The sequence below is a fragment of the Lytechinus pictus genome, chromosome 16 (assembly GCF_037042905.1).
Source record: "Lytechinus pictus isolate F3 Inbred chromosome 16, Lp3.0, whole genome shotgun sequence".
NCBI lineage: Eukaryota > Metazoa > Echinodermata > Echinoidea > Temnopleuroida > Toxopneustidae > Lytechinus > Lytechinus pictus.
In genome coordinates, this window is record NC_087260.1 from 12,060,455 (window position 1) to 12,078,858 (window position 18,404).

At 37.7% G+C, this 18,404-nt stretch overlaps 1 protein-coding gene across 3 annotated transcripts; it reads left to right on the forward strand.

Annotated features, from left to right (window-relative positions):
• Positions 1–2,662: 2,662 nt before the first annotated feature.
• LOC129279093 (coiled-coil domain-containing protein 28B-like) lies at positions 2,663–16,955 on the forward strand. 3 transcript variants are annotated; one of them, XM_064111171.1, is made up of 8 exons: positions 2,663–2,817; positions 3,767–3,979; positions 7,461–7,633; positions 9,902–10,055; positions 11,164–11,263; positions 12,753–12,813; positions 14,707–14,729; positions 15,151–16,955. In XM_064111171.1, exons 2-8 carry the CDS (start codon positions 3,784–3,786, stop codon positions 15,206–15,208), a joined length of 765 nt encoding a protein of 254 aa, XP_063967241.1. In that variant the 5' UTR covers positions 2,663–2,817; positions 3,767–3,783; the 3' UTR covers positions 15,209–16,955. The 3 variants fall into 3 exon arrangements, with proteins under 3 accessions (XP_063967241.1, XP_063967243.1, XP_063967242.1); XM_064111173.1 differs by lacking the exon at positions 14,707–14,729 and having other exon boundaries at positions 2,672–2,817; positions 12,753–12,817; positions 15,134–16,955; XM_064111172.1 differs by lacking the exon at positions 14,707–14,729 and having other exon boundaries at positions 2,689–2,817; positions 15,041–16,955.
• The last annotated feature ends 1,449 nt before the right edge of the window (positions 16,956–18,404 follow it).

Below are 18,404 nucleotides of genomic sequence, written 5' to 3' on the forward strand. Positions count from 1 at the left end.
AATCTTTACTAATTAAGCACATGTCAATATAAGAAATGTGTTTCATAACAAAGAGGCTGTAGCCCATTATTGGTTCCGGAATCCAAAGTCATAAAATGGCAATGAAGACATATGGAAATGAAATGGGATTAAAACAAATGGTCATTCTTTGCTTGACTGCTATTTAGTCTATTCATGCATTATTCTTTGGCCTCAATAGGTGTTTTTGAAATGTTAATTTTAATTTCCTGTAAAATTCTTAGTTATTGATGCAATCAACATGCCGATGATTAATTTTGTAAAATTTAATAAACTGTGATCAAACCAAACTCTTAATTATTGACATGCGCTTAGTAAAGATTATTGAAGGGGCGATTCCACACTAGAAATTCAAAAATATCATAAATTTCCATATGCTTTCAATAACTCATAAGTAGTATACTACTTTACTATGATACCTACATTTTATGAAATTATGAGTTTTAACCAAAAATGAAGTCAGATACAGTTTTTTGGGGGAAACAATACATGGAATTTTAAATTTTCAATAATTTTGCTGATTAAATAGTCAACTAAACACTGCCTGAAACCATTATTGGCAAAGCACGGGAAGATTGAAAATATTACAGGTCAATGGAATAATGTATCATTGATGGTTCCAAATAATATCTACAACATTTTCATGATCCATAATAGGGGCAGCCCTGATTTTTCCAAACCTATTTTTGGCAATGTCCCGTACGACACATGAAAATGCAACAGTTTTTCCTACACTTTTATTTTTGATGATGCAATCTAACAATATCAGTTTCTCTATCTTTGACACATGGGTGATCGATTTATCCCACAATGATCTAATTACTGCCCTTCATTGTTCAATAATTATCCTATTAAAAGTTGTCCCGTACGACACACAATATACTGCATTTCATTGCAGGATTTAGTACAACACGCAAGTACATGTTCAACGCACAAGTGTCCCGTACGACACAGTATTTTTTTATGATATAATGACAGAAATATTCAGCCAATAGCGGTTTCTAACATAATGAATGTGTTTAGTTTGATAGGATTATCATTATCATCAGCCAACTGAAATAAAGTGATTGAAGAAGTCAAAGAGACATAGGCCTAAAGTAAGAAAGTTTGGCTTCAATTTAGAGATGTCTCGTATACGACACATTTGAGTGTCCCGTACGCCACAATGTTATTGAAAATGTTAATTTGCTTTTTTTATTGATGAATGTTTATTTTGCTTTCTTTCACACATGGGCTTGTTCTTGGGTAATTGAATATCAATTTGAGTTCAGTTTTCATGAAAATTATCTGTCCAACTCACAGACTTTATAGTACAAACTTGAGGTTTCCAAAAAAGCCACTTTTCTGCGTCCTAACGACACATTACTATTTTAACTCTCTATTATACAGGATGTGAATTTGTCATGTTAAGTCTTGGTTTCCCTAACACTGGTAGTACTTGATGATCACCTTTAGTTACTGGAATATTCTTTGTTTTTCTTGTCAAAAAACTGTCAAATGTTCTCTAAATGTCCCGTACGACACGGAATCACCGGAAGCTTGCCTGTGATCAACATTTTGTACATTTTGACTGAGTGATCAATTTGTGTAGTGCACTGAAGTTTGATAAGTTTCTTTTGAAACCCATTTTAGTAATGTTTCTCTCAATTTTTTAGTCAGAAAGCGGCTTTCTGATTTTGATGAATTTGAAAGCACATAAAAAAATCAATAATTTTAATGCTGTAAATTTTTCATCCTTCGACTTAGGAAACTTGCAAAACGTCAATTTCGCGTACCAAAATTGATATAAGTCTTGCGATATCATTGCAAAGTTGACGGCGGGTCTATTTTTTTGGTATCAATTAACAATTTACCTGTATATGCTTCAGTTCTCTCACTTGATTGGAACTGCATTGAAATTGTTTGCAAATATATTTCCTTGCAACATCCCGGTCGCACTCCGATGGCGGGAGCCCGAACAAAATTTATTCAAAAGCTCAAACTATTCCGGCCGGGTCGCTCCTAGCATCTAGGTCATGCTCCTATATAGGCAGAGGAGTTCCGCGCGGCGACACTGGCAAGCAAAACCAAATTCGAACCCCTTATAAGTTCTGCTTTCGGGGCTTTCAACATCAGCTGATTTTCCAAACTTTAGTTCCACCTCCACAAGATGTGCACCCCCACACCACACAGCAAAAACTGTGGTGTTAACCGGTGTACTGAGAACCACACCAGTTATTTTACACCGGTGTTAAATTGACAGTGTTCGTTTAACACCTTTAGGTGTTATATCACAATTGGTTGTTACATTTGGTGTTATGTTCAATCTCTAGGGTGTAATTTTAACACCTCAGGGTGTGGTCCTCTATTAACACTAACTGGTGTCAGTTTTAACACCACAATTTTTACAGTGCACTATAGCTGTAGATCCACCTCCCAGGATATACACCTACCGTCCCCATGCTCAATACGTAGCCTCCCGCTACAGCCTACGTCCTTGCCTCCGCTACATTGCTCTCATTTTATTTCTTGAAAAAAAATATTACCCTTTTCCCCTACCCAGAAATGTTTCCCTCTAAGACATATTTGCCCCACCCTGACTATACTAGTTTGCCTATTCAAAATAACAATAACAACACCCCCCCCGGCGCGGCGTGGCCCGGCCCCGCCCCCCCCCCCCAATAAAAAAACAAACAAACATCTAACGTTACCGGGCTTGCTGTGTGGAGCTGGAATTCGTAAGACGAAATTGAATTCAAAGCTGTTCGCCATTACCAAGAGAACTAAAATTCAGGTCATCGGTCAATGAGATATTAGAAAGTAAGTCTTGGCAAAAATAGTTCAATTATTCAAACTAGTTTGCTAAAACCATGAACAAGGGAGTACATGGGGATGCCAGTTTGCGCTTATGCACTTTCGCCACCTCTCTCTTGCCAGAACAAGGTAAAACACAATCATCCCCATAGTTCATCTGGCCATCGCGCCCCGGGTGAACTGCTCCGTTTCGTTGGGTGATGCGAAAGTGCATTAGCGCCCTAATGTCGTTCCCACGTATTAACAAATTTGTTTGTTTGTATGAAGGGGTAGGCCCATGTCTGCGTACGTGCGTAACTATTTAACTTAGGATTTAACATGAATTTCTTTTTATTTCACTTTTATTTAGTTGATAATGTTCCTTATATTCTTATATGAGGGGGGTCAATATGACAATAAGTGCCCAAATTCCCAATAAAAAAATAAAAATTTGAAGGAAGAGTTCCATATCTGCACCGCCACCGTTCACACCCGGCCGACCAAAAAAAGTATTAAGATTGTTGAGACTTCCGGTTCGTTCACTTAAGATTTTTCAATAATGTTTTTTGAGCAATTTTGGCCTGTATGCACTTACAAAATGTTGCGTAATTTCGGAACCGTGTACCCGGGCGTCGCAAATTTGGTCTCAAAAGATGTGCGAGACTTGAAAGGAAAAAGTCGGTAAGCGGCGCAGTCAAAAAGTTTCTCACGATGGCGTAGTGACAAAATTTGTTGAGGAGGGGTCAAATTGACCCCCCCCCCAGTTTAATAAGGGTTAAGCGTTATCAACCAACTCACAAGTTTTTATAAACTTTCTCAGTAACTTAGTTTCTGTTTTTCTCCTATACATGTAGGCCTACATGTCTTTTTCATTGTACATAGGCCCCCTATTTTATATTGTTATTTTATGCTGAGAAATACAAATTTAAAAAATAAATTTGTAAGGTGTCTCATCATGTGTCCTTCATCTTTTCAGACAACTCCAAATATAATATGGCATCAGCGAGAATCGGTCAAATGCATGGGAGCCCCAAGACGCTGCATCAGACGAGTTCAGAGGTCACCAAGATTCACAGACCTGCTTCATTAGTGGCACCACACATGGTGCCATCGTCGCTGACCTCTCAACCAGGGGTCAAGTCCAGACACACGCGTGGACATAGCCTTGGTCAAATCTCTTCACCTGTAGGTAAGAATAACTAGAAGTGTTCCAAGGCCACCCTTGGATGTCATATTGATTGGTTGCCATGGCTTGGATGCCCTATGGAGTGTTGTGAGAAAGTTCTGTTGGATGTTCAGCTCAATAATATCATTTGAATGATAGCTGCATCACTGAGCCCTAAAAGTATTTTATTATATTTATACATAAAATTATATAGCATGGAGTATAAATACACATATTGAGCAAGAGAAATGAATGAAATGTGAACATTTGAAAAAAACAAAATGCACAAGTAATGTTTTGTTACCACTGAAATACTTCTGCTATTTTAGGTCTCCAGTAAATTTCAATTTAATAAAGAGTTTATCTTTTAATATCAAGCAAAAGTTATGTAACAATAGAATTGTTTTCTTGGTGATTCAAATAGGGATGTTTCTTTTCTGGGTACTTAGTTACAATCAAGATATGGTACTCTATGCATTTAGCCTGTTAAAGAAACTGGACTACAATATTTGGAATCCAGTTTGCAAACACATCACATTATGCTATGTCTGAAAAGCTTCTGGCAAGCTTTCAGGTTATTGAGAGCAACATGTGTTTTTAAGCAACATGTGCAGGGAGTTTTCGCAGTTACTATAGAGAAACTATCTACAACCATCAATTTCTTTGAAAATGCAATTCAAATCACAATGAGAGCTGAGAGGCTTTTGTCAAATGTTGGTGGACTGGGACAGCAGGTCATCCAAAGATTACAAATATGTAGATGTCCAGAGTCAAGAGATTCCGATGCTCTTTCGGTCTGCCAACTTCCAACAAAAGCCTCTCAGCTCTCCATTATGCTTTGACTTGCATTTTCAATGAAATTGAACTGTTGTAGAGTTTCCCTTAGTAAATGAATGCAAAAAGTCTAGAATGTTAGTCAAGGGGATCTATTTCATTCATAGTAGCAAAACACCCAAATCTGTTTGCAGTCAACCATTTTCTTTTTGGCAAAACCTTATCAATAGGACAATGGTATTGTAGCTATGAATGACCCTACATTGTATTAACTTGAAAAAGTAGTCCTACAGTGCCTTTGTTAGTTGTAATTGAAAGCAAATTAATGCTTGAATGTCAATCACCTAATACTGTACAAGTCAACGAAAGAATTTTTTTGTTTCTGATAAAAAACATATAATTCCATCAACTTAATAATGGCTTCATTTAATAGAAGAAAGGAACATGCACATACTTGACAGGAGATGATGCAATGGCTCAAGGTGGTCATGTCATGAAAGTATTTTGGGTGATTTTTCACTGACTAATTTACTCTCAGCCAATCAGGTATAAGGACTTGCAGTAACAATAGCTAGTGAAAATCACTAATCATTTCATGATGTGCTCCAATTGTATGTTGCTACATCAGTGCTTAGGTTATCTTTTGTCAGGGATACTTGAAGCCACAATAAAAACCAGCACCCTAACACAATTGTTCTAAAGATAAATCTGACTTCAGTGCATGGTAGCGGTACCTAAGGCAGCCATTATTGGGGAACTTCAGAAGTTCAACAAAAACACTTTCATTGGGTTATGTAATGTGAGTTTGTTGCTATGCCGGTGCATACCTTATCATTTGTTTGGCATACTCAAAGTCCCCCCCCCCTCGAAAGTAATTACCATAAAAACCAGTGCCCAAACCTCATTGGTCCAGATCAAATTGCATACAAGCGCACTGACTAGAGCACCTTCATCATGCATGCATGGTTAATAGTCAAATCCACTTGGGAGGCGGTCATCATTATCAGTACTTGCAATCCTTCTTGCATGAATTTTGCATAGCTACATATACAGTATGGTGAGACTACCACATATCGACCACCTCTTTTGAAACCGACCACCTTGCGCGCGTTAAAATTATTGCGTATTACAAACGATACGCGCGGGAGAGTAGGCGCAGTGTCCATAGAAACGGTAAGAATCGATTTTACGAGAAAAAAAGAAGCAACAAAAAGTAAAAATTTAGTAGAATTAATCAAAATTGTATTGACCAGACCCAATTTTTTTTTTTTTTTTTTTTTTTTTTTTTTTTCTTAAGTTTTTCTGGGGGGGGGGGGGGGGTGGGAAGGGTAGATATTTTTAGGACGGGTTGTTTTGTCCTTCACCAAACTGTATATTTTTTATTACTTTGTATTTATTTTGTGAGTATTTCCCTCTCATTTATTCATTCTTTTCTCATTTGATTATCTGTATTTATACTTTGTTATTTTGTTATTTGTTGTGTTATCTATTTCTTGAGGGGCCCACATTGTACAAGCATTGCTTTTTAGTGGGTCCCTCCATTTCCATCTTAATTTAATTTCTATTGAAAAATAGTATATATATTTAAAACCTACAATGTGTTGCCCAAATCGTCTAAGTGTTTTTTTTTTTCACTACATATGTATAATTAATTTTGTTTGCAACAGATACAAATATTTATGTTTTATATATGGTATACAATTTGTTTTTGTTTGATGGAAGTGAAATAAATGAATTTGAATTTGAATTTGAAAAACCAAGAAATCCGATAGGAAACGGCTGTAGAACAAATATCCGTCGTCAATCGTCGAATCATGTGCCGGAGCTCGCAGTGGAAGTAGTGAGACGATCATTTAGCATGTTGACATCATAGAACTGATTTGGAAGAGTAAAAATATTTCGCCACCGCGACAAGAATCGGCCGTAAACTTAGTGTATCGCGGGTGGTCGGTTTCAAAAGACGGGTGCAAATGAGCAAATGTAAAATCGTCGTATTCGTTGTTCGTCGATATATACGCGGATTGAATCGGAGTCGCCGAGCGAAACATGGGAATCTGATCTGCTCAATTTTCTGCACAAATGAGACTAAAACTGGGTAAAATTGATGGATATTTTCGCAGATACGATGCTGAGAAGATTAGGTGGTCGATAAGGGGTAGTTCCAACCATATATCACATTTCTGTGATATGTGTATTCAACCTACACTGAAGCTGAATCACTGGCTAACATGCCTTCACTGTGCAAGGAAAGTGAATCCAACACAGGAGACCATCACCATTACCAGCGCCTTCAATTCTTATGCAATTCTTTTCCTGGATATTGCATTGAGGTATCACATTTTTGTGGTATAGATTACACATGAGATAGTTTTGGGGTATAGTTCATTTGTTGTACTAAGTTAGAATACCAAACACAATTTAATAATTGTCAGTTTGTGAGTTGGTATGGAGCATTATTTTTTTTTATCGTCATGCTTTATTTTGGATGGAACAATTTTTGTATAAGCTTGCATATTTATATAATAGGACAAACCCTTATTACATGTAGGTCTTGAGTCTTTGTTTGTCCCTTTACATTTTCATATAGTAATTTTATTATTCGGTAGGTAGTTGGTTTACCCAATTCATGTACATCTGTGTATTGAGTTCATTGGATTGCTTTGTACAATTTTACGGTTAATTCAAATAAAATTGTGGAAATAAACGAAATTGAATGAAATTATTTTTACAGGATATCCTCCCGGGATGGGGAGGGATTTCCGAGGAGCTGGAAGCCACAGCGGAGTTGCCTGGATGGGACCTCAGTATGCCCGCAGTAGCCACAGCCTCGTACACCAGCCCTCTAAACATAGCAAACAGCCCGCAGGTAGTGCCCCGAACAGGACAGCTAAAAACAAAACACAGGTAGGCTAAGGCACCCCCCCCCAAAAAAAAAAAAAGAGTTTTTTTTGCCATAGAGGGGGAAAAATGGCAAAATTGTTTTTTGGGAAACTAGCCATCAAAATGTAGGCGTGCACTTATTAGGGTTCCTAGCCCACCAGGGAAATCAGGGAAAATTATTTTACTTTTTTCCAGTCAGGGAAAAATCAGGGAATTTGATTAAAAAAATACCTCAAATCAGGGGAAAATGCCTCAAATGAGGGAAAAATCAGGGAATTTCGATCAGCCCAAAAGTCGAAAGCATGGTAGTCAGTCAGACTGTTATATTTTGTTGTATATCAAAACAACATCCATTGAATGAGAGGTTATGGTAGTTTTACATTGTTTTTATACTGAAAATGCATATAATTCACTGTAGCAACTTAGGAAACATGTGAAACTGGGAATGGGTCTAAATAATTATCAAAGAAGCTTCAAACTTCATCAGAGAAAAATCAGGGAATTTTATTTTCTTGAAAAGCTGGGAACCCTGACTTATGACTGTGCAAGGTGAAAAGAGATGGAAATACAGAACCCATATTTTTGACTGATTAAAGCTGCTTTAAGAAGTGATGAACGGTTCCCAATTTCATGATAATGCCATGAAAATTAGGGTAGGTTGGTCCATAATGTTTTAAAATATTTGTTTAAAGCGTGATTTATTTATTAAATGGATGATGTGAGGCCTATTTTGAGATTGAGGGTGGTTCAAGTGCAAGTGACCTCTGCCAATCATATCTGTGATTTTTTTGAACTCCAGTACTATTCACCAGTACCTGCGGCACAGAAACGTTAGCGCTAAAAATACCCTAACAACTGGTCATGTCGCAGCGGTGCCTTATATCACAGCAATGTGTCTTTATATCTTGGACAAGACTTCCATATGGCCCTCCACTAAAATTGAAAAAAAAAATATGGAGGTTTATCAAGAATTATCTAAAATATATCTAAGAGATTTAGGAAGGAAAAGGTGGATACATACCAAAATATGGCCTTTATTCCGTCAAAATTTTGAGTGTGTGTAATTCCCAATGGCATCCGTTTATTTAGTTTGAAAAATAAATACCCTATACTCTTGGAGAGAAGACTGGTCGTTATATAGGTTGATAACCGTTATGAAACCCATGGCTTTCATCAACTCCTGCCAGCTCAGTGAGTAAGGCGACAGACTGGAGATGCCTCGTTCTGCAGCGAGAGGTTCGAATCAAAGTTCCAACCGGAAGTAAGAAGAAAAAAAAAAGAAGAGAACGATAGAAGGGGGTTTTGGAGAAGTTTTTATTTAAATTAGTGGAGGGGACGTATGGAAGTCATTCCATATCTTGAATCGATTTATTGCATCACAATCCAAAAGATGTGACTGGGCCTTTTGTTAGTGTTCTGTTTAATAGGGTAACATTGTTTCTGTGCAGCTGGTACAGGTTTTGGCTTACCTTTAGAATCCAATGTCATGGAGCGTTGTGGCCCAGTGGATTAGTCTCCTGACTTTGAAACAGAGGGTTGTGGGTTCGAATCCCAGCCATGGCGTAATTTCCTTCAGCAAGAAATTTATCCACATTGTACTGCACTCAACCCAGGTGAGGTAAATGGGTACCCGGTAGGAAGAAATTCCTTGAATGCTTGAGCGCTTAGGCAGCCCAGCTAAAGCCGGGGTAATAATAATAGCAGGGCCCGCTGGGAGAACTAAAGTGGCTTCCCTGGGTAAATATACATGTTAATATTATTATAAATCCATTACAGATGTGATATTTGTGTGATGCCTCATTCTGAAACTAGTTACTATCTGGCACTAGGTAGGTTGATCTCATCAATTATGACATTGGATTCTAAAGGTACACCCAGGTTTTATTAGCTGTATTTATAAAGTTTTTACCCCCTTAAATAGGTTTGAAATTATGTTTATTGGTGCCTTGATTCAATGGGATTCAAATTGGGACAAGTTCCTTTTTCAACAGCCACCCAAATAAAAAAAAATTCATGTATAACTTCAAACATTGTAGTATTGATATAATGTATTAAGTTGGTGGGGAGGTTTTTAGGATATATATTGAAATATACACAAAGAATGCATTTTCAATTTATTGTTGCTGTTGTCAATAGGCCTTTAATAAATCGAAATTGATGACGTACAAGGGTTTTCAATTCTTCTAATAAAAAGGGGTCTAGCCTAAATCCCAAGTGTAAAGCTTACCTTAAGGTAGAAGCAAAAATCCTTTAAATCCTTGAAATTGATTTGACCTCATTGATCTTTTGCAGGAGAAGTCTAAGCATAAGACCGTTGTTGATGGTGCCATGGAAGCTGGGTGCAAGGAGCATAGTTTCATCACCAATGCGTCGGATATAAGACAGATGCAGAATGGTCTTCTGAACCTCCTGGAGGAATTCAACTCTGGCAAGCTACAGGCCTTTGGTAAGTACTCACTGTAAACCTACCGACTTTCTAAGGATATTTTTTAAAGATTGTTTCATGAATCAAATAGCAATTTTAATTTTGAAGGCACCGATTTTTGTGAGATTTTTGGTTCATTGAGGGGGAGGGCCAGACTAGCCAGGAGGTTCCTAGAGAGTAAAAATAATTTACTAACGTATATTTACTCTGCACGGAGCCAGGGATTGTGTCCCATTCATGTAAGTGTAACGCAAAAATCTCGGGGGCGAAAGTTTCAGTTTCCGTGTTACACGCACATGAATGGGACACAATCCCTGGCTCCGTGGAGGGTAAGCATACGTCAGTAAATTATTTTTACTCTCTAGGAGCCTCCTGGCTAGGCCAGACAATGTTCTCACATGGGACACGTGGAGATCTTCTCATTCTTCTGGAGTATCTTGTATTTCAACTCTGACAAACTACAGGCCTTTCTTGAGTACTCATAGTGCACCTGCAGAGTTTCTTAGGATGTTTCGTAGGATTGTTTTATGATTTTTTTAAAATCGAATAGTTCAGTGATTTTTGCTGACCCTAGTCGGCAATTCTGTCAGGTCTTTGATCCACTGAGGGAGGGAGATGACCCTCTCCCGTAGGACACGTCGGGATTGCCGCCAATGTGACCGATTTTGCCCTGACCTAATTCGATGAGAGGATTTCAGTAGCTTATAACACTACCGGTAGTCATTGAAAATCGGTGACTGTTTTGTGAAATGCTCCCAGGCCCCTGAAAAACACTTTCCTATGGATAGTTTGAGAACGAAATGGGGGCATGGATAGCTCGGGTTGTAGAGTACAAGTTATGCAAGGCAGGGTCCTATTTTTTCTTTTGCATTCTTTCTCTGAGAAAATGTAATTTTTCTATGGATATTGATTTCCTTCAAGTTCATTTTTATTGCATACATGTGAAGTTATTGTTGAGACAGAGTAACTCATAATTTCAGTTTTGCAGTAAGTTGCATAATGGACCTTATTATAATTAGGACAATATGGAAATGTGTTGATCAGTTCCATTTAAGTTTTTCTTTCTATCACTGCTGAACAGTCTCTTTAATATTTCAAAAAAACATCACAAATTTTGATATTGTAACAGATGAGAGCTGTTCATATGAGAAGATGAGCAACGTGAGAGACCTACAGGAAAAGCTGGCAAGACTCCATTTTGAGATGGACGATCAGTTACAAGCTCAAGGGTGAGTTGATATGTTTGTCCTTCCCCCAACCCCTGCCTACTATAATGATTGTCTTGCTCCACCCCTCCCCCAGCTGCCTACCCCTTTCCTCAATATTCCTGCGATCTTGTCCCTTTCTTACTCCTATGCCCCTTTCATACTTACTCCACCCCTCTCCTGTTTGCCCAATCAGAGGGTGTTTCACAAAGATTTAAGTATGACCTAAGTCGCACTTAAATACCGACGCGTACATGATATGCAATGTGCGATCTTATTGATAGATACGTAGTAGTGCGCGTCCTCGTGACAAGATCTGACCAATGCAGTCAAGCCTTTCATACCGAATGCAACTCTAAATTTTAGTGCGACTCCAAGTCATACTTAAATCTTTGTGAAACACCCCCAGTACAGTTTTCGATTTTTGACACCATGCCTCTCCGTTCTCTAACTAACAAAAACACTGCATTAATGTTTATCTTTGTCCATCCACCCTCCTTACGTATACCCCTTCCCTCCTTACCATCTGCCCTCTCCTTCTTTCCTTCTTCCCAAACCCTCCCCCACATGCCTTTTCTCCAGGGAGAGAAGTACACATGGCTGGGGCAAGTTAGTCCCCCAAATGCCCAAAAGAGCCCTGGAAACCAATAGAGGAGCCCAGGGAACTGTTGCACAAAAGTTACCATTATGGTAACTTTGCCAACCAATAAGCCAGTTCACGGTTAGCTCATGATCAACTTTTCTCAAATGACCTTTGTGATTTTTCATTAGGATAAGCACTATCATTTTTAAATGTAGATGTTACGTAAGCTTTACCGGTAGAGTATTCAAATTCTAAGAACAAAAGGCATTGTATAGACCAGGTGACTAGAATAGTACATCAGGGATAAAGTTTGGAAATCTGTTTTATTGTCTGCCTTTGGCACATTTGACTATTGTTTAGGCTACTGTCAAATACCAGTGATTATGAAGGCTCTATTTATTACCCTTCAGCTTGGATGTGATAAATATTTTGAAAGGAATACATGAATAATCATCACAAATGCCTATGTCAGTGGATTTGAAAGCCACCTTCATGGTTGTCTCCAATGACCTTTTTCTGCTCGTGGGCAGTTAATTTTTACAACCGTGAACAGGCTTATTGTTACTTGACTTGAATCCTTGATTTTGATTGGTTGTTGAGCGTTGTTACCATATGATGGTAGTTACCAATGGATGTTAAAGTTACCACAATAGTAACTTTTATGCAACGGGGGCCTGGAAATTATCATTCGTTGCAATGTTAAAGGTTACCCAATGTTGCAGATTTAGGCAACAAGTGAAAAGTAGCCCCCCCCCCCACCAAAAAAGAAAAATAATGATAATTTAAATATAATAGAAAATTGTGTTTTTTGCCTGGCTTACTGCATGTATCTCCCTTCCCCTTTCCCATTCCTTGTTTTTCTGGACTTGCCACACTTTCCCACTAGGGATTGATGATATTAACAAAGGTTTGGTTTCTTCTGCTTTACAGAGTTGGAAGCAAAGAAGCCATCACATTGGCCAATCAGAATATGGATCACTTATTATCAAATGTGAGTATATCCTGTAGGAATGATTTCATTAGCCAAGCAGTAGGTCAGTCTAGAAATACAACATATAATCCAGACCTGCCAACCAGTACGTTTTAGCCGTATTTAGTACGTTTTTGCAACCAAAATACGGCAGTACGTTTTTTCTTTGAAAAATACGATTTTTGTAAAAAAAACAAAAAACTAAATTGTAATTTGAGAAAAAATATCTCTATATGTCTCTATTTCATAAAACGTCACAAATATGGTTATTAGATCAATGTAATTTCAGGTAACTTGTTTTTTTTTCAATCATTTTGTTAAAACCAGGGTGAAGATATACACATGTTTTAATATATTTTTTTTCCATCTGCAAGAGCAGTGCGCATTTTAGCTTGCATGCAGCTTGAGCGCCGCGATGAGCGAGTGCGCCAAGTATTTTATTATGAAATACACTTTTTTTTGGAAAATACAGTTTTTTTTATCACAGAATACAGTTTTTCATTCCCAGAGGTTGGCAGGTCTGATAATCCCTCTCCCACCTAGTGAGACCTGTCAATTTATAATAGCTTGACTGGCTCATGATATGCAATTTAAAAGAATAATGGTTGTTGGACATTCATAAATGTAGATTATTTTAGATTTATGTATTTCAACTTATATCATTGTAGGTATGTGTGTGTGTGGGGGGGGGGATAGTAAAAAGATTGACCAATTACTGACTTGCACATAATTATCATGACGGTAAATTTACCAATCTGAAAGTTTTATGTCCAAATTTTAAATGAGAATCAATTCCAATGTATTAAATATGTTGCTCTTTTTCTGCTTTTATGCAGGCTTATTTTAAGGGTAGTCTGTTTAAAGGATGTAGTTCTCTGTAAGATGCTTACTTAAGGACGTTCCACAGTTATGTTTGTGCGCATTATTATCTGCGCATATTTTACACTCTGCGCGCTGACGTCACAATGGATAAACAGGCGATTAATTAGCTGTGGTTATGAGCTGATTTTTCTCATCATCTGCATGCTAACTACAGATCCGATGCGTTATTTTATGAAGCTAAAAATCCGGAATTATTCCATGGACCATTTTTAAAAATATGTCTACAATTTTGAAATACTTTACTCTGCAATGCTGCCAAGAATCACGAATATGACCCCGTGTTTGAATAAATGGTAGAGTGGTTTTGTTTTTTTTCTTCACATAGATACAAAGCATTTGGCGCATTTTTGGTGTTTTAAAAAGCACATTTGCTCTAATAAAAATACTGATAGTTTTAAAACAAGCACATGAACCCCTATTTTTTAATGTTTGCACCTCTTATGTATACCTTCCTCTACAACTTTGCAAATTTTGGTGAAAATGACATGGATTTTGAATAAAGGGCAGCATTTTTTGTACTTTTGTAGTTTGTTATTGAAATTTCACATTTTTGAGATTGGGTTTTTGTTATCTCTTACGCCATTTCTAAGAACTGACAGTGCTGTTAGACTTAAAATTGCAAATTACAAATAGCACTATAAATAGATTCTCCATTCTAACAATACAATGATTAACTCTCTTGCAAAATTTGATGACTTTTTCATGTATCTTGACTGAGTAATATAGGTTTAAACTCATTGTAGTGATCTTGCGAGGTCTAAAAATGCCAAATTCTTTTGAATGCGCAATTCTTAAGAACATCCATTTAGGTGAACTTTGAAGCTCTATAGCAAAAAATCAAGCACATGGACCTATGCTAATTTTTGCATATTTCAAATATTCAGGTTCTAAAGTATCTATGTGTAAAGTTTGGTGAAAATGACATGGATTTCAATTTAACTGTGGAACGTCCTTAATAGACTCCCATCAATAAATTGTACATTTCACATTGTTTATTCTGTTTTCTTTAATTTCTCGTCATATCGCATGTAGCTCGACCAATTAAGTATTGCAGTGTATCCTCTTATCATGTGACTTCCAGACTTTGTCACTTATTTTTATTTGTTTTGTTTTTGGTTATTACAAATTTATTTTAGTTTCAAGTTAGAATCAGTTGTTGACTAGCTCTCTCTCCTGCGCTAGCTTTTTTCTTAAGGTCACTTGTAAATAATACAAACAGTTCTTTTTTTTTTATAGAAACTTTTCAGGCTGTGAGTTATCAATATGGAATGCAAGAATTTCACAAAACATTTTATTTCAGACAGACATTTAGATGTTCTTAATAATAAGATTAATAATAATTGAAGTTATATATCACTTTTTCCAGAGGATACAGAGTGCAACAGGCTTAAGCTCGAGCTGCCCCTTCATCAATAGCAATTAGCATATTCAAGGATCAAATGAATTTTTCCTTGACTAGATTTTTATTCCAATCAGACGTAGCTTACATCCTGCAGGTGAAAACAGCGTGTTTCCACCGGAACCGCGTATGTGAAGAAAAATCATCGCCAATCCTTGTTCATTTCCTTCTCTGAACCATTATCGTCCATCCCATCTAAGACTTCTGAATCCATCGCGAGAGAGGTTGAATGGTGTTCATGTTCTCGTGTTCAAGGTTTTATCATTTTTAATATTCTTTATGCTGTCATATTTATAGAACCATGTTACTTTATATGTAATATCCATTATTTGAAAAAAATATTTTAAAAACAATTTTTAAAGCTTGCACAACCGATTAAGGGCAGGTCACGAGTGTGGCATGCATCTTTTACTCTGAAAAATTGTACACAAGTCTGAAAAGTAAGACTATCATTTGAGGGGTGTAGAGGAGCTTTGAGTGATGCCTATATTATATTTGTCTGGGCATATTGAATAGGGTAAACCTTTAACAAACCTGTTTTGGGAGTCTATTTTCCATAGAATTGGTTAACAATGATATTATTATTCAAGTCAATCACCAATTTTTATAAAGTCATATTTGAAGATGCATGCCACATCAGGTTCTCGATGTATCCCTTTACTGAACCACGTTTAGTTGTTAGCCTTACAGAACATCTCTGGATCTCCAGAATCGTGTATTAGTCCATCGGTTTTAGACATATTGTAGCCTTTAAATAGCAAATGACAATTAAGGACAAATGTGCATTTTATTGATATTCTGAACTGCACTGTAATGCATATTGCTACATGCACATGATTTCATTCATATAACTGATTGTTTTGACCAATGGCATTTCCAGGGTGTGCAAATAACAGTTTTAAATCTGCACAGAACTTATTACTTTTGGTATCATTGACGCAGGCTTTGATCATGATTTGCATATTCAGTAAAGCCTGTTTCTGAAAGAGTTTCTATTAAATGCAACTTCAATCAGTCAGAAGCGTCAATTCGGGACTTGCGTTTAATTTTCTAAGTTGCGTTTAAATGGAACTCTTTCTTCAACCTACTCTTGAACCCTGAAGCTCAAAAATAAAAGATCATTTGCTAATTGGTATTAAAGAACAATTCTGATTTGTCACTGATCAGGCTTATCAACAAACTATGTATGTAACAATGATCATGATTGGCCAGCTTGGGATTGATTTTAACTGTTGTAATAGTTACTGGGCCCAGATTTAAAATACAAACATTAAAATTAATGGCCTGCCATAGTTTAGTGCATTTTTAGTTGGCCTTGGCCTATGTGGAAACCACCCCCATGTTTATCAGGTAGCTCACATGTATACCACCTGTATCCTTTCCTTGCCCTTGTGTAGAATAGTTTGGTTGGTTTACACAATAGAATATGAATTGAGCAATACATATTTAAAAAAAAAGAAACATTCAACTATTAATTATAAGATTATTATACGGAAATGAAGGTTAAATTGAAGGGATAGCCTGCTTGCTTGAGATTAACCATGAATTGTCCCAACTGTTTTTTTTTCTCTGGGTTAGCTCATGTAGCATTGTGGAATGACTTCGACCTCCAATGATAGCCTTGGTTTAGTTGACTATGACATTAATTATGAAGTTTTTTTTTGGGGGGGAAGCATCCTACTCTGCCTTCTTAACACTTCTCATAGATCTGCTGCGTTCTGATCTGAATGCTCTGTAGGTTAATAGCGGGTCTGATTTTTTTTTTTAGTATTGCTCTTGCGGCATCTTGCATATTTGGTTATCTGACTGCTTGTGTTACTGTATTGTTCCATAGCTTCTGCAAATTTGAAAAAAAATAGAATATGACACTAATGAAAGATAATTAGACCCGGATCCTCTGTTCTTGCTTGTTTTGGGGTGAAACTTTTTTGTGTTTATCCTGCAAATGAAAGGTTCATTGGACACGGATCCTCTATTCTTGCTTGTATTGGGGTGGTAGGATCACCATGCCCAGTAGTGGATCTGGAGAGCTCCGTCGCTGTCACAAGAGCACTTCAGCCAGTCAAAACCCCATGCTTTCACGGCAGCTTCGCTTGACACAGGTTTTGTTTTTCTTTTCCTGTTCGCGTCGGTGGCGTCACTAGTATTTGTCTTTTTCTCCGACACGTCTGACTTGTCGTTCAAACGGCTCGAGTTGTTGGGAGCGTTTGAGCCCCCGGCTCGAATGAGAAATCGATCCATGATGGCGCCTGTGCTGGCTAGCTGCCGTTAGCATTGTATGTATTGTGCGACCCGCGACAATTCGCCCATAAGACATATCACCTTGGGAGAGGTTGCCTGGGCGTATGTTCGGCGACTTATCTCATCGGTTAGGACGAGTTCAACTTGTCTCGCTTACTAAGCGGTATTGCAGATCATGCTGACGAATCCTGAAGAAAGTTTTCAGTATCATGTGTGGTCGTTGGCAAGACAACCATACCTACTACACCCCTGAGACGAATTGCTGTCATCTACGTGAGAACGAACTGTCTCAGGGCGACCTGTCTTGAGGGCGAATTGTCTGGAACGGATAGCCCAATTCGCTGCTGCATGCCGGGCCCACCTCGGTTCTATCCCAGCGAGCTAGTGCATAAGTCAGCTCGTTAGCTCATAAAGTGTGTCAATCGTCATGCAAGCGGAGCTCGAGCACATGGCGCTACATGTAGCTTGATAGCGAATCATGCACAACGGTCCGGCTGGCTTGGGGCCGCTGAGCTAGCAGCGCAGCCTAACCAGTTATCACTCTGCAATAATTTTAGGGGCGACTTCCAGATTTTATGCCGCCCCCGATAGGGAAATAAGGCTTTTCCGGGGCGAATTCGCCCGCCGCCCCCATTTTTTTCCCCGCTGGATTAAAGCCTAGAGAAAAGGATGTCCAAAATTCTAGACGAGACAAAATTCTCAGTTCAAAATGCAATCAAAATATCACACACACTATCTAGATAACAACAATGAACTACACTACAAAATCAGAGATTGTAATGAGATAAATTAAGTTGGATTACTGGCTCGTTTGCCTCGTGGAACCTGATAAAAACACCTTCAAAATTTTCTCATATTCTTTGTTTCTGTGTACATGTACATTAACCCATACCATGAAAGGACAAAAAAACAGACATAAAGGAACAAAAAAATTAGATATTTCTTTGCCAGTCATAGTTACTATTTACTTTATTCATATTCATACTGCCCAAAGCAGAATAATACTTTTCCATTGGGGCACAAAAAACATTTAAGGGTATTCCGGTCACATTATATCCCACCTTTCTGCATCTGACCGCTTACAGTGGCA